The following is a 14,709-nucleotide window of genomic DNA, read 5'->3' as shown; positions in this document are numbered from 1 at the left end:
AGAAAAAAATGCTCAGAAGTTCCAAAAGGGAACAAATAAGCAAAGTAAATTGTAAGGGTCACCACCAGCTCTTGCCTTAAAATAAGAAAGGCTTGAGTGTGATTCAGATACAGTTAATTGTTGTGGGTGAAGTTACAAGAGGCAGTGGGGATTTGTATAATCCTAGTTTAATTCATGTTGTTTTGAGATGTTAACACCATTCAGTTTGTCTGGGAGATAAAATAACCTGTGACTGGGACCCGTGGGCACTTTGGGCCTGCAGGAATGGATTCATGCTTGGAGTTCTTATGGTTGAGTGCTGTGTGGCATCATCTCCTGCTTTTGCATTTCAAAACAGACTACTCAGCATTATCTTCTGGCTACATCCAAGTTCTTCCTCCTTATAGAAATGTAGAATCTGTGTCTGTAGGACAGACTTAGCATCATCTTCCACTGCCATTTGGAGGGAGCATTCCTGGAGTTGGCAATCCCATCTCCATCAGAGTATGTTATTGGCATGGACTATTGCTAGACTGCTGTTTCCAAAGGTTTTATTGTAGTTAACCCACAGAGTTTGGAATGGAGCCACCAAATGTATTAGGTAAAATAATCACAGTGTCTTATTCACCGATGCATTTTATCCTAAGGGCTTTCCAAAAGGATTTCCAGCCATTTGGTTTAGCAGTTGAAGCAACACTATGTTATTAAGTGCTTGCAGAACTGAATCCCTGAAAGTTTCTGCTGTGAAATAGTGGGAAGTGTCTGTCTGCTGTGAGTAGGAAGACTTTTTTTCTGAAGGTGTTCGGGGAAGAAGCTGCTAACGTGGTGGGTTTTGATTTCCTTGAGGTAAGGCTGCCTGGCGAGGTGGAAGATTTCACTCTACAGCAGCACAGACCCATAAACCCTTGAGCTGAATTCTCTGCACAGCCCAATGTTTCCTGTAGCACCAAGGAAAACAAAACCTAGCAAATAGCACACGTTCTCAGCCTTTTTTCTAGGAGAGTTCAGCTGGAGAAGATTGCATTTCATGGCTTTTTGATTTAGCATATTATTGGAGGGGATGAAGAAAATTAAGTCCATTTTGTTGCTGGCTGTGTCTTATCTGATTCATCTGATGCTGCAACCTGGCTTTATCTGCTCTCAGTAAATACTCCTTTGGAACCGCTGCTCACCCATGTAGCAATAATAAGGATTATGTAATAACTGGCTTTTGATGGCTCTTTCCAGCTTGAGCTAGATTTTCCTGAGGAATGAGTCTGTAATTGTAAATGTGTGTGTGTATCACACTTGGCTTTTTCTGCTCTGTTTTAATTATTAAAACACGAGTGTAGGAAAATGCATCTTGCTTGAGGGTAACTTGCTGGGTGGTATTTCAGCAGAGGAGCAGGAAAGATAGAAGGCTTTTTCCTCTACTTTTAAAATAGATAGAAACATAACATTTCCCAATAGATGCAGTGACCGTGAGGAGGCTCAATGCAGCCCGTACAAAGTAGGATAACTTAAAAATCTGAGTTACTTCTCCTTGCAAGAAATAGGAGGAAATAAAAGAAAGTTGTGAAGCAGTGAGGTTGTGCCTGGGATGGATTTGCCTGGATGTTCCTTTTTAGGCTTCCTGACATATTTCCTTGTAACTCTGCTCGACTTGCTGGTGTATTCAATTCAACACTTCCTGTCAAGCTGGTTCTTGCATAACAACGACTCCTTTTGTCCTAGGAGTTAAGTTTGCATTTCAAAGCCTCAGGAGGAGATGATTTAGAAATGATTTAGTCCCATGTTGTGAGGAAAGGACTTACATTTTTTATCTTGGTGTCCACACTGGCTTAGTTTAATCTGGAGGTATTTGGTCATGGCTAATTCATGAGTAAGAGTGGTTAGATTTTAAGAATACAGTTGTGTGTGTTTGTGAAAGGACAGTGGAGAATAAAACACAGGTTCTGCCTTTTAAATCTTAGTAAGGAAGACTGGAAAATGAGCAAAGGTGCCTGCAGGAATTTTAGATGTTGTCCAGTCCTGCTAAAACAGCGCTGCAGGACCTAAAAAAGACAGAAAAGAGGTCATTCAGAGTGATTGCCTTCCCCATATTCTGACTGGAATTCGCTCAGCCCTGGCACAGCTTCATGGCTATTGAGTGTATTCCAGAAGACCCATGAGGGCTGTCAAATCTCTTGCAAGCAAACCCAGCATTTTAGCAAGGAAAATGTGCCAGCACTATTATGCTTGCAGAGTACTTTTTTTGATAAAGTCCAACTGTATTTGGCTGCATGTTTTTTGTGTGTTTGTTTTTAAAATATTAATTGCTGAAAAGTATTTAGGGTAAAATCTCAGTTCCTTTGAAGTGGATGAAATCCCACTGATTTTGCTGGGGTGAAAGTGGGTTCCTCACGCTTGAGACAGATCCAAAGCCATACTATCAGCTCTTCCTATATAATGTATTCTGCTGAATATGATTATTTTTAATTAACATTTCCTGATCCTGTTTAATTAACATTTTTAGTACAGCACTATTCTTTTAAGTTGTACAGAACTGCACAGTGCATTGCCACAAATAACTTGGGTTATGCAAAGTCTTTGCTGCTAAGAGTTAACTTGCTGCAGCTGAAAAGATGATGATGTATTTTCTGAGGGCAAGCTTGGTAAGATTTTTGGGAGGCAAAAGCAGTGCTTGGGAAGCTGTGGTTGTAAATTTTCTTTCTGAGTGTGGGATATTGTTGCATTTCCTACAGCAGAAGTCCCTTTGTCTTCACCCAGCTGGGACACCGACCTTGTCCCACCCAACGTGGGATGCTTCCCATGAGCCTGAGGCTTCCAAGGGTGTGAAGAACGCTTGGATCTTGGAACTTGAAAGCCTAGTCTTTGATTACTATTAAAAACAGCCTGAGAAGCGGTGTGAGGTGGTCCTTACCAGGGAAGCCTGGGATTGTTCGGAGGGTTACGTAAGCGAAGCTGTCGTTTGGAAAAGTGGGAATACTTTGCCCTCAATACCAAGGCGAAACGCTCGTGGTGAGCCTTTGTTTAAACAGTGCTGAAATGATCCAGGCAATTCTGAGGAGCCTCACAGAAATATTGGCCCTCTCCCCACAATTTATATTTTCAGATGCTAAAACTAGTTGTTGAGCAAATGTAAGGTGCCTATTTTAGGATGCTGCATGTCAATATCTGACTACAGATGGCTCTGTGAATCATAGTTGGAAGAAGAGAAATGTTAGACACTAAGATATTGTTGCTAAGAGATTTTAGTACACAGTATGCTAACATGTGCTGGCAAATTTGGGAACAGTAGCAGCAGAATGCTCTTGGAGGAAAAAAAAATTCAGTGGTGAAGAAACTGTCTTCAAAGGACTATTTAAAGGATAGTAACATTATTGTGCTTTGTTGTATCGAGACCTGATGAAGATGAAATTGTCTTTCAAGCAGATAATAGACAGAAAACATCCAAAAGGTAAAGCTAATCCTGCTCTCCAATGAAATAGAAAGTGGATATTGGAAACAAAAAGAAAGAAAATTACTTTGGGGTTTGAATGAATCAAGTGCCAAGATTAAAGGTGATGGTTGCTGATATTTTGCCATCTACTGGACATCAGATCTATTAATATACACAGTTAGTTCCTTTCAAAATGCATAATATTGAGCTTGTATTACATTATATAATTAAAAATGTTAAGAGTTCTCTTCTGTCCAGGAAAGAAGCATGCAGGAAAATGCTGAATATGATTTTTTTGCTTGTATATCTTCATAACATTACAATAACGTAATTTAGGAAAATTGTCAGCATTTTATTGTCCTGGTAGAGAATGTGGGTTATTTCTGCAATTAATATAAACCTTTGCTGGCTATTACTTAAAGAAAATAAATTCAATTTTACTGCTTTTCTTTATTCTATCTTACCTTACATCAGTGAGTTTTGCCCAAATTTGAAAATACTACACCTGAAAGGGAACTTCAAATGGATAAAATTAATTTTATTTTATAAAATAAAACCTTCCAATTCTGATCTATTTCAACAAAAACATTATTTTTATTAAATGTACAAAACACTGCACAACCATAAATTTCCTAAAGTAGTGATTTGCTTCTGACAAATTTCTAAATAGATGAATTATATCTCAACTCCAGGATTGATTTTTTAATCTAGTTTTGGAGTGTAAATGTGTGTCTCCATAAGGCAAGAATATGCATCTCCTTGAGGTCATGTTTTATGCCATTCATATTCTATGTATTCAGCAGCACTGTTAGATAAAGACAGGGAATTAGTGATATTAATAGAATATTAATCAAGCATTTGGTTTTATTTTTTAATGAGGTGAACCGAGAAGCTTCTGCTACTTCTGTTTTGCTGTGTCGTAGCCTCAAAGTCAAAAATCAACTACAGTCCATGGATCTACAAAATGTGGGGTGAAACTCTCCCCTTTGATTTTTGCAAAGTGAAATAAGGAATTCATGATTGTCCAGCAGTTCTGTGTTAAGTTATAATGGCTGTGGCAATTGTGTAGGATTTTCCAGCTGGTTCAGAGAAAGATTCCATTTGGAGTTCTTAATATTCTGATGGAAAACACCTGAGGTCTGCGTTGTGATTTGAGCTCAGAACAATGTTTTCCACATTTTCACATTTTGCTCAGGCATTACAAGAGAATGCCTTTCCTAAGGACTTGAGTTCCAGGTACTTGTGGTGCTCTTTGAATCAATAAACATCTCTTCAAGTGCAGGCTCCTGGAATTGCATAAGGAACCAACAGCGGGTGATCGATACATTTCCATCCCACACCTATGGAAAAGAAATTCGGAACACAGATTGCTTCCTGCTTTTCCAAACTGAACTCCATCTGTCCCGCTGAGAGAGTTATAAAATCCACATGCTACATGAGAGCAGCTAATGCAGATCCATTTAGGATAGGATTTGTTGGAGTCTGCTGGGTGGTTTTGTGTCACCGTTTATCAGGAATGGAGCCTCCCGCTGCTGTGTCCTACACGGGCACGCATTGGAACAGGGTCTTGGCACTTAACAACCTAAATTTAACTTCCTGATGTCCTTGGGGCTTACTGCTGTGGGCTTGATGGTGTGCTAGGACTAAATTCAAAGTGGCTTTAGACTCTTGGCTTTATTAGGGAGAGCTTTCCAGAGGACCCAGTAGAAAATAAAAACGTTGAAGTTTAGCTATGTTACATTTCCATTGCCCCACAGTAAAAACACGATTGGATTTTTGATTCAAATTAAAGAGGTGTCAATCTCCAAAAGCTGTGGTTATTGGAATGTGGTTATATATTTTTGATACTAAGCAAACACATCCCGATTATGATATGTGGAAGAGCATTTCTGAAAATCTTTTAATTAAGGAAGTGATTGCAACACTTCCTTCTAAATTTCCTTGTGTTAATTTCTTATGTGCCTCTGCTGATAGTCAATCCTGTTGTGTGATGGCTGTGACTGCTTGAGTGCTGTATTTTCATTGTTAAAATAATATAATCCTTGCTGGAATGAGAAATAATTTATGGTTTTGTGAGCCTGTGGTTGAAGTGGAAGGCAGTTTCTGGAGTCTGATGGTTACAGTCTCATTCACAGGGCTGTGTGACCTTTTTCTTGTGGTTCCCACTGAAGACAGGAACCTGTAGGGAAGATTTACCTCAGTGTCCTGTCTGTCCACCTGTATTTGTACTGATGTAATTCACATTTTGTGCTGGGCTGAAGTTACCTCCTTTTAAGTACAGCACCATGCCTCAACTTACTGCCAGTCCAAGCTTTCTGGAAAGGCCGTCATTCAATAAATACTGCTGGCTGGCAGAGACAAGAGAAAGGTGAAACATCAGCCCTGAAGGAAAGAATAATGAAATGCACTTTCCTCAGGAAAGGGAAATTGTCTGGAAGAGAAGAGCAGGTGGAGAAAAAGCAGGTGGGAAATAGTGATGCTTTATGTGCTCACCCTGAATGGCAGCTACAACCCTGCAGCTCCCTCTGCTCCCTCCAAAGGCTCTGCATTTCAGAGTTTTGGGTCTCTCAAATGTAAGCATGTGCAGCAGAAATGCAGAAACCTGGACTGAGTGGAACATAAATGGACTGAGAGGCTCTCTTCAGTCCCACAAAGAAAGTTTGTCAAAGTTCATTGTCTTGATTTGAGAGGGGACAGCTTCAGTTTCTGTCTTTTTTCTGTTGTTTCTCCTTGGGTGGAGCAGTTTGCTCCCAAGAATGGTGATGTAATTTAGCCATGGGGTTTGCCTTTCAGGGACTAGCCCATAAAGCTCTAAAATTGTATTTGTTAACAGGCTACAAAATCATGCTCTAATTTAATATAATCTCTACCTGTGATACATTTCAAGAGCAGGAAAATATCAGTTGTGAAAGGTTAGTGCCAGGTAAAGTGTAAATACAACTTCTAGTTTCCCAAAAGGAACATAAATATGTAAATAAAAAAAGGAACTACTTGAATGTAAGTAAATGGATATCTTTAGAACTGCATTTAGGTGGCTAAACAGAGAGATGGTGGTGAGTCAGTGCTACTTATGTCTGCTGCAGAGTCTGAAAACACTGTGAAACTCTGTCACACTGAAACCTGTAACAGGACATCTGGCTAGTTTCACTGTTTACACAAAGTACTTTAATTTGCCGTGATTTAAACTAAGTTTCTTTGGGCAACGTGATTCAGAAGAAGCAGTACCTGGTGCCTCAAATATTTAATTTCTGAATTTATTCCTGAAAGGCAGCTTAAACAGTGCCTTTATCCACAGGGATTGTTTCTGACTGTGGATATCAGAAAGCCAGGGCTGAGAATGATCTGTCAGGAGAAAGAGACCCACTTAAGAAGGTGCTAGTATTGAGGGTGTTGCTCCTTGCCCAGTGCTGGAGTAGGAGTGCTGGGATGCTCCCACCTCCTGCCTGTTCCCTCCCAGTCCCTGCCTTGCAGCTGCTTCATTCATTCAGGTTTCCACTCGGCTGAGCTGTCCCTTGGTTACCACCCGTAGCAACTGGCCAAGCCTCGATTAAACTCCTTCCCTTCCTCCCTTGGCTTGGCAGGAGAGCATCTGGCACTGCCTGCCGTGGCAAACAGCGAGGCCCTGGACCACTGAAAGAAACATCTGTCTGTGAGACAGCGAGTGAGACACCTGGGGTGTCTGTGACTGCTCTGCTTCTCCCCAGGCACAGGAAATGTCTCTGTAAACACAACCTTTCTGGTCAAGCTCCCTGTTACACACACGAGTGACAGCCAGCTCCTGCTTCTGCTCCAGTGAGTTGTCCTACCCCATGGCTTTGTGCTTCAGGGTGTCCCAGCTGGGACCTGTTTTGGGCACTCCATTAAGTTTTGTCACGCTGGAGACCAGTTATTGTGGGAATAGGAGGAGATACCACTGTCCAGCAGCATGGTTTTATCCTCTCTTTTTATTTTATATTAGTTGCCTCCTACCAAGATCCATCCTCCTGCTTAGCTTTACTCTCTGCTTGCTTCCCTATGGCAGACTTACCCAGGCCAGACATGTGTGTTATCAAAGGTAATTTGGTAATAATTAGGTACCCATGTTAAAAGCCTTAGTGGGGTCAATTAAGCTTGGGAGGGAGCTGATAAGTGATTCACTTTGGTTACTATCATTTATATCAAATTGCCTCTAATGCTGATTAAAAAAATCCCAACAAGATAATTTCTACTCTCTGTACAGTACAATGTGGCAAGGCCCCCAACCAAATGTCTGCAGCAGACAAAGGTCCTAGTTTGGGTTTAAAAGCACTGAATTACAGAGTCAGGCTTTTCTCCTGGGCTTTGATTGACACCATGCTGGGACCCTGCAGGTGAACTCTTTCTGATTCTGGATGCAAAGTAAAGACACCCTTTAAAAACATGGCAAAACACAAAGCAGATTTTAGTGCAAATTGTGTGTGAGTGATGTTTTTATTTTGTACAAGATGCAGAACCAGGTTTTATCAGGTTTGCAGAATAATGTGACTGAGGACACACAGACTTTTGATGTGAGATAAATGTCAAAAGGACAACATGAAAGGACATTTGCTGCAGGAATGAAAGAACCTGAATTGTGGCAAGACTGCTGCATATGCAATTTTAGAAAAGCTTCAATTTTTGAAGCTTCAGCATAACAGAGTCAGTAGATAGCCTCTAGTTGTAAAGTACTATCTCCAGCCTTTCATGGTGATAATTCATGTCTGCAAACACACACGTGATGCATTTTGATGACTGGAATCCAGTTCCTACTGGAATTGGAAGCAAACTTTCACTGCAGTTTTGCTGGTTGTGCTACATTTTTTTTTTTGTTTTGCTTTGTTTTGTTTGTGCCAAGAGAAGATATCTTGTGATCAAAAGAAACCTCAAACAAAACCTTCTTTCCTGCCATAACCTCTTAATTTTATATCTAGCACTTGTCTACAGAACATCCTGAAAAGCAAACTATGGCTATTTAAAACCATGTAAATTATGAAGAACAGAGAGAATCAAACTCTAGTATTTCCTGCCAAGGCACTACATTACTATTTTTTCTAAAGTACAAAGAAATTTAGTACAAATATAGAACTTCAGTTCGTCTCTGATTTAGGTACTTGATCAAGGAGAGAATTTCCACCACCTTCATTTGGTTCCATCTCTGGATCTTGTGAAGATCATTCACTTGTCCGAACGTATTCATATTTATATTTTTATGTGAACTCACTATAATTTTGATTTAAGACACATTGGTATGGAAAAGGGGCTAAGGTTTGCTGTGCTTTGTGGTTTGTAACTGTAAAATTGAATGAGTATAATTTTGCGTCTTTTCGATTTTGCTCTGACTTCACTTTCTCCCACACATTTTACCCATCAAATTCAAGTGAAGTGCATTGATGTTATGCCAAGAAATATTTGTACTTTTTAACTTTTCCTTGCTTTCCTTAGATCTTAAAATATCTTTTCTTCATTTTGCTGTAAGTATTTTACATACTGTTTTTAGTGCATTGAAGAGAATTAAATTGAGAAAAATGGTTCCTTGAGCTTGCTGAATCTACTGGTTCAGGAGCAAACATGGGAACAATTCCCTGTCAAGCTGTCTCTTAGTTATCTGGAAATACCTTTTTAAATTTTTTTTTTCCAAGTAATAAAATGTGTTTATCACTTGAAGAGCATGTTTATACTTGAGGTTTAAAATCTGCTCAGTATCAAAAATTCTTTCATTTGAGTACTATGGTTGCTGTCTAGCAAGCTGCCTGTCACTGCTGAATTCCCCCCCTTGTTGGAATTTTACTGCTAATTAGGGGTAATATCAGAGAGAAGTATTACCACTTGCTTACAATCCAGAGAAAACCTGAGAGCTGCACAAAAATGTTGCTGTTATGAACCTGGAGCCAGCCAGGCTGCAGAATTGGAAGTTAAAGAGAGAGGATTTGTACAGCTCTGCTGTTGCTTTCCTAGTGGTGTTTTCCAGGGAGAGGCATAAGCTGTACTTCAGGGCTGCACAGAGGAGGCTGGGGGCCAGATTCTGATGTGTCATCCACAATGAGAAACTGTTTCTCTCTGGAAGGGCTTCTGAAAAAAAGGTTGGCTTACCAGTGTTTAAAATAGTAATTTTCAGATGGATGGTTTCAGATGGTGTTGAGGTGTCAGTGCATTAACACTGACAATGTTGATGTCCAACCTCTCTCATCACAGAATCCCAGAATGGCTTGGGTTGGGAAGGACCTTAAAGTCATCCAGTTCCACTCCTTGCCATGGGCAGGGACTCCTTCCACTATCCCAGCTTACTCTAAGCCCCATCCAACCTGGCCTTGGACACTGCCAGGGATGGGGCAGCCACAGCTTGGTTGTAAAGTCTTCAGTTTCAGGGATTTCCATATTAGTTTGTTTTGGTTACTGGTAAATAAAATTGTCTATTCAGTTTCCTAGGCTGAGTGCAGAAATAAGATCTTATGCTTGTTACATTCAAAGATATTGCTGACATTAACTGTACTTTGTACACTCCCCAAGACCATTGCAGCATTTAAGTCTTCCTTTGCATCATTCTTCGTATGTGGAGAGGCACAAAGCGGCAAGTGATTTTTCTTGGTCATCAGCTCAGAAATTTACATTGAGTTTTTAATAATTTCTCATGTCTGATTCTCTTGGATATAGTTCTATATCCAAGATAATCCTAAAGCAAGATATTTTTCAATTTTTTTTTAAACCTGCACTCTGTAGATGCAGAAGTTTGTATGAGAAAGGTGAGCCCAGCTTATACCTTCCACATACATCAGGAAAGCCACAGTGCCACTAGAGAACAGGATCTGTCAAAGCTGCAAAATGGGGCCAGAAGAGACAATTCCTTGATATTCAGGGTAAAAAGAGGAGAAGAAGAAAAAGGGAGAAGCCAGCAACGGCAAAACTGAATTGCTTCCATTGAAATAAGAATTAAGATCTGTGTTCGACAATCAGTAAATAAATGAAAAACAAAATTGTTATTTTAGAACTCGATGTATTTAGACATTTTAAACTCTATACATGTGCATAAACTTCACCAGTCTCTTTTTCAGTGTGATTTTTGGTGCCTTAGTGGTACATGAATACTGGTAGCTCTTGGTCCTCTCATGTACTTTGCATTTCAGCTCCTGTTTTTATTGCTCAGGTAAGGAGTGAGTCAAGGAACAATTAAAGGGAGATAATATCTTCAGTGTGTCTCTCCTGCAGCATTCCCCACACACCAGTACAGCTCCCATAGCTTTGGGGATGCTGTGCTTAACTGCTGCCTTGGGCTGCCACCATGTAAAGAGTAGCAGCCACCTGAGACAGCCACCATCCCAGCATTCCTGGGAAATGGGCAGCTGGGGGACTGGCAGTGCTCTTACAAACAGATTAAGATCTCATTTCTTGCTGTTTCAGTGTTGTATTGCTGTTTCAGATATGTATTGCAGAAGGAAAGTAACAGAATCCCAGAATCACTCCACTTTGTGAAATGAAAGTATGTTTGCCTGATGTTTGTCAGTGATATAGCGTGTTTTCCTTCTTAGCAAGTGATGACAACCTATTAATTGTGCCTATTTTACAACCCTTTAGGTGGCTATAATAGCGGGAAATTTTGAGCTTGCTGAATACATCAAGAATCACAGGGAAGCTGATATTGGTAAGCAAAATATTTACAGACTCTGAAAATAAGTTGTGCTTGTTTGTGCCAGGATTTTGCAAAGATGTTAAAACTGATTCTATGTGAGATACAACTACAGGGCTGGTGACATTTCAGGGAGGTTTGAAAAGTAACTCTTCTAAAAAAATTGCAGATGGGGGAAAAGCTGAAATGTTTTCAAAAATATACTCTGAAAAGGCAAATGTGATAAGTGGTAGGTGCTTTCTAAGTCAGTTTGTAATAAACTAAATCCACACATCCACTTCCCTGGAAGAGCCAAATTGGCTCTTGCAGGTTGTTTTGCCCTCACCTAAAGCAGCTCCCAAATAGGAATAATTGATGAAAAGATGAAAATGGAGAAAGATGCTTCTCCATAATTAAATGAATATATGGCAGAAGCCAACTCCCCATATCCATGAAAGCATTCCCTCTCACTGAGTTTGGAGGGATTAAGGGTAGTGACAGGCATTAAGGGCCCCTGACAAAAAAAAAAACAAACTGGAGGCTCTTTAAAGATCTTTTTAAGTAGAGAGATTTACCATTAAAATAAAAGCCAGTTTAAAACATGTGATGCCTAATAAAAGGCAGTTTTAAAAAATGGGCTAAAATGCTTTAATTCAAGTTAATTAAAGTTCTACAGAAACATCCTGAAGTTGAACAAAAAAAGGTATTTCTTTTGCAGCAGGAGGCTCTGTGTAGGTGCCTGTGCTGATTTAACTCAGCAAGGCAAATCTCTGACTTGAGTATTTCATTTATATGGGAAATTAGGCCAGCTCACATGAAGTATAAAACTAAGGATGTGGATTAAGGACTACTTTTCCTTTCCCTTCCTTGTTGCATATGATCTGCAGGGATATGGTTGAAGGTTCTGTGGTAATGTGAGTTCTTGTAGCACTTTCTGCTCTTGCAGTGTGCACTGAGAAAACTGAGGGCAAAATGCACCAAAGTCATAACTTCTGCATAAAAGTTCAGAGACAGTCTGGAAGGTTTTTTTTTTTTTTTCCTGGGATAATAGGATAGCTCCTTTCCATGTAAGAATTCTTCATCCTTCTGTATTTACTAATAATCTATAAAACGTGAATTAAAAATGAACACGTTATTCTTATTAGGTTGAGCATCTTACTGTTGTTTATATTTATATATGGGTAAAGCTTTTTTTTTTTGCTGCCTTGTAGGATTTGGTGATTTCTAGAAAAATGCTTAGAAAATGCTTTCTATGGGATTATTCTCCAAATTTTTCTGATGCCTCTATTTTTGCCACTGAAAAATAGAAATATTGGTACTCCCATTATTCAGTTGCAATTTTTGCAAGATGGTGGATTGAACATGACTATTTAAATTAATAATTTGTCTTAAAGAGTAAACATTACATTATGTTATTTCGTCCCACCTAATTTAATTGAGCTGGACATTTGTACTTTAAGTTTTATTACTTATGAAAAATGAAGTTGTTGAAATGTCCATTCTTGGAGTGTCTCCCAGTGGAAAGAAAAAAAGAAGAGTAAATCAAAGAACCAAATCCTGAGCAGAAAACCTGAGAGCTGCTGTGATGATGAATGTGCAGAGTGATGTCAGCATTTCAGCTTCAGCAAGTTGGCTTTTGCTTCTTGTGCTTGTCTGATTACCCACTGTGTTCCCATAATTTTGGATGTATTCTAACATTTATCACTGAGTAATTCACCTCCTTAGAGGCAGCAGAGGGGGAAGGAATAATGAAGAGCTTGGGAAGTATCTTCAGGAAGATGAGGACAATTCATACTATCAAGTCTCTTGAGAAACTCTTAATCACTCATCACTCAGAAAGTGTATTTTTGGTTAGATTCTGAATTTTGATACCGAACCAGTTCATTAAAACTTGTTATTATTTTAACTTAATTTAATAATCACAATCTCTTTGCACCTTGTAATTATTTTAGACTCTACTTTAGAAGCAGAAAATTCTGATTTACAGCAGAGCCACTAAATCTTTGTCCTACAGATTAAATCCCACCAAGATTGTTCTTCCTTCTTTTAATTTAATTGTAAAGCACTTACATCAGATAGATGTGAAAATTAGGCATATATAAAATAAGCTTCTTTGCAATAATAGTCATGTAATATTAATCATCCAGCTGTTCTGAAAAGAGAAGAAAAATACAAAAAATATTTATTTTAGAGCCAAAAAAGGTGAGAATAATGTCCCATGGAGTAATGTGAACAAGCCTATAAAGAAAAACCCTTGCAAGGGATTCCTGTGGCTTTAGTCCAATAAAACCCCCCTGGCTGATTCTTCCAGTAAAGTTCTTACTCCAGACTGGGATGAGGCTGTTCTGTAAGACTGTATCAAACAGCAAAGATAAAGGAATCCAAGGACAGGAAAATATTATTCCCATAAAGGATTAAAAACAAGATCCAGATTTCATTGTATTTAAGTTTTTTATGAGGGAATCCCTTTTGTTTTCATGGCAGACGTTTGAAAGGTGAATGGAAATTGCTGTATCATTTAAAAAGTAATCCTATTTGAAACAAATTACAATAGTATTTTTCATAAAGCAAGAAACCCTATTACCATAAGGTACTTAGAAACTCGTTTTACAAGCAGTATGAAATGCTTAGTGTGTCTTCCCAGATTATTTCAATTCATCATGCCCCCAGATTAGTTTTTTTGAGGAATGATAACAGCACCAGAGTAGCTTATTTTAATTATTGGTTATTGTGGAAGTCTTTGGGACCCAGAAGTGTAGCCTAGCTCAGTGACTATTGTTGCATCTTCTTTTCTGCTTTGAGGAAGACCTTACACATACCCCTGATGTTGCACACCTTTAAAAATATTGCAGTTGCACACCTTTAAAAACATGTAATAATAGTAATAGTGTCCCTTTTAAACTTCTTTTTTCTTTTAACTAGCCATAACAAAGTTATAATTTATTCAAATTTATGCATTTATTTATTGCAAACTAAGAGAAAGTAATGGATTAAAAGATGTGATGAATAGAAAAGTTAATCCCTGATTGTATTCATCCAGCCTGCAGCTGTCTGTGAGTAAATGAGCACAGCAGATTTAGGAAGCATTTGCTGTACAGAATTTACTATGACTTCTATAGGATGGAGGTACAAAACCCAATCATATATGTAAGAATTTTGAAGCTTTCATTAGATACAGATATGCAGATATTAAGTATGTTGCAAGCTGATAATCCTTTGACTGGGATAACCTATTTTTAAATCTCTCTTTTGCCTTGGTTCTTTGTGATGGGATGAGTTTTCAGATGGACTAAATGACATGGGTTGTTCTTCTTCAAGTGAACAAGGTTTGTTTTCTATTGTGCATCTTGTCCTTCAGCAGCTCTGGAGCCAGGAGTGATAGGACTCTTTGGTTTTTGTTTGCTTTAGGAAAATGAGCTGGCGTGTGAGTTTTTGGTAGTTGATTAGCAGACTAACTAATACTTGGATACTGTTGCTAGGCTTCAAGTCAGAGTTCCTGTATTCCTCTATAATTATGCAGAGAGATGTGTGTGTGTGTGATGGTTTGTCTGTGCCTGCACATGGGTGTTTTTATTTTGATAATTTTGAAAATCTGCTAATACAGTCTGTAGATGTATTCCACATAGAGAAATTGCTTTGAAATTAAACATTTTTTGAGTATGAGTAAAAATGTGGGTTTTTTTAACTGGCATTGTGACTGTAAACATAAGGA

General features: G+C 38.8%; 1 protein-coding gene across 4 annotated transcripts in view; it reads left to right on the top strand.

Annotated features, from left to right (window-relative positions):
* The window catches only part of SHANK2 (SH3 and multiple ankyrin repeat domains 2), a 248,007-nt gene that overhangs the window by 26,117 nt on the left and 207,181 nt on the right, over positions 1-14,709 (top strand). For all 4 annotated transcript variants that reach the window (XM_053945755.1, XM_053945754.1, XM_053945753.1 and 1 more), the window contains one exon: positions 10,967-11,033. In XM_053945755.1, the coding sequence (XP_053801730.1) occupies positions 10,967-11,033 (67 nt within the window). The remainder of the gene's footprint in view (positions 1-10,966; positions 11,034-14,709) is intronic.

This window comes from Vidua chalybeata, chromosome 6, assembly GCF_026979565.1.
Source record: "Vidua chalybeata isolate OUT-0048 chromosome 6, bVidCha1 merged haplotype, whole genome shotgun sequence".
Classification (NCBI taxonomy): Eukaryota; Metazoa; Chordata; class Aves; order Passeriformes; family Viduidae; genus Vidua; species Vidua chalybeata.
This window is presented reverse-complemented; position numbering and strand designations above follow the sequence as displayed.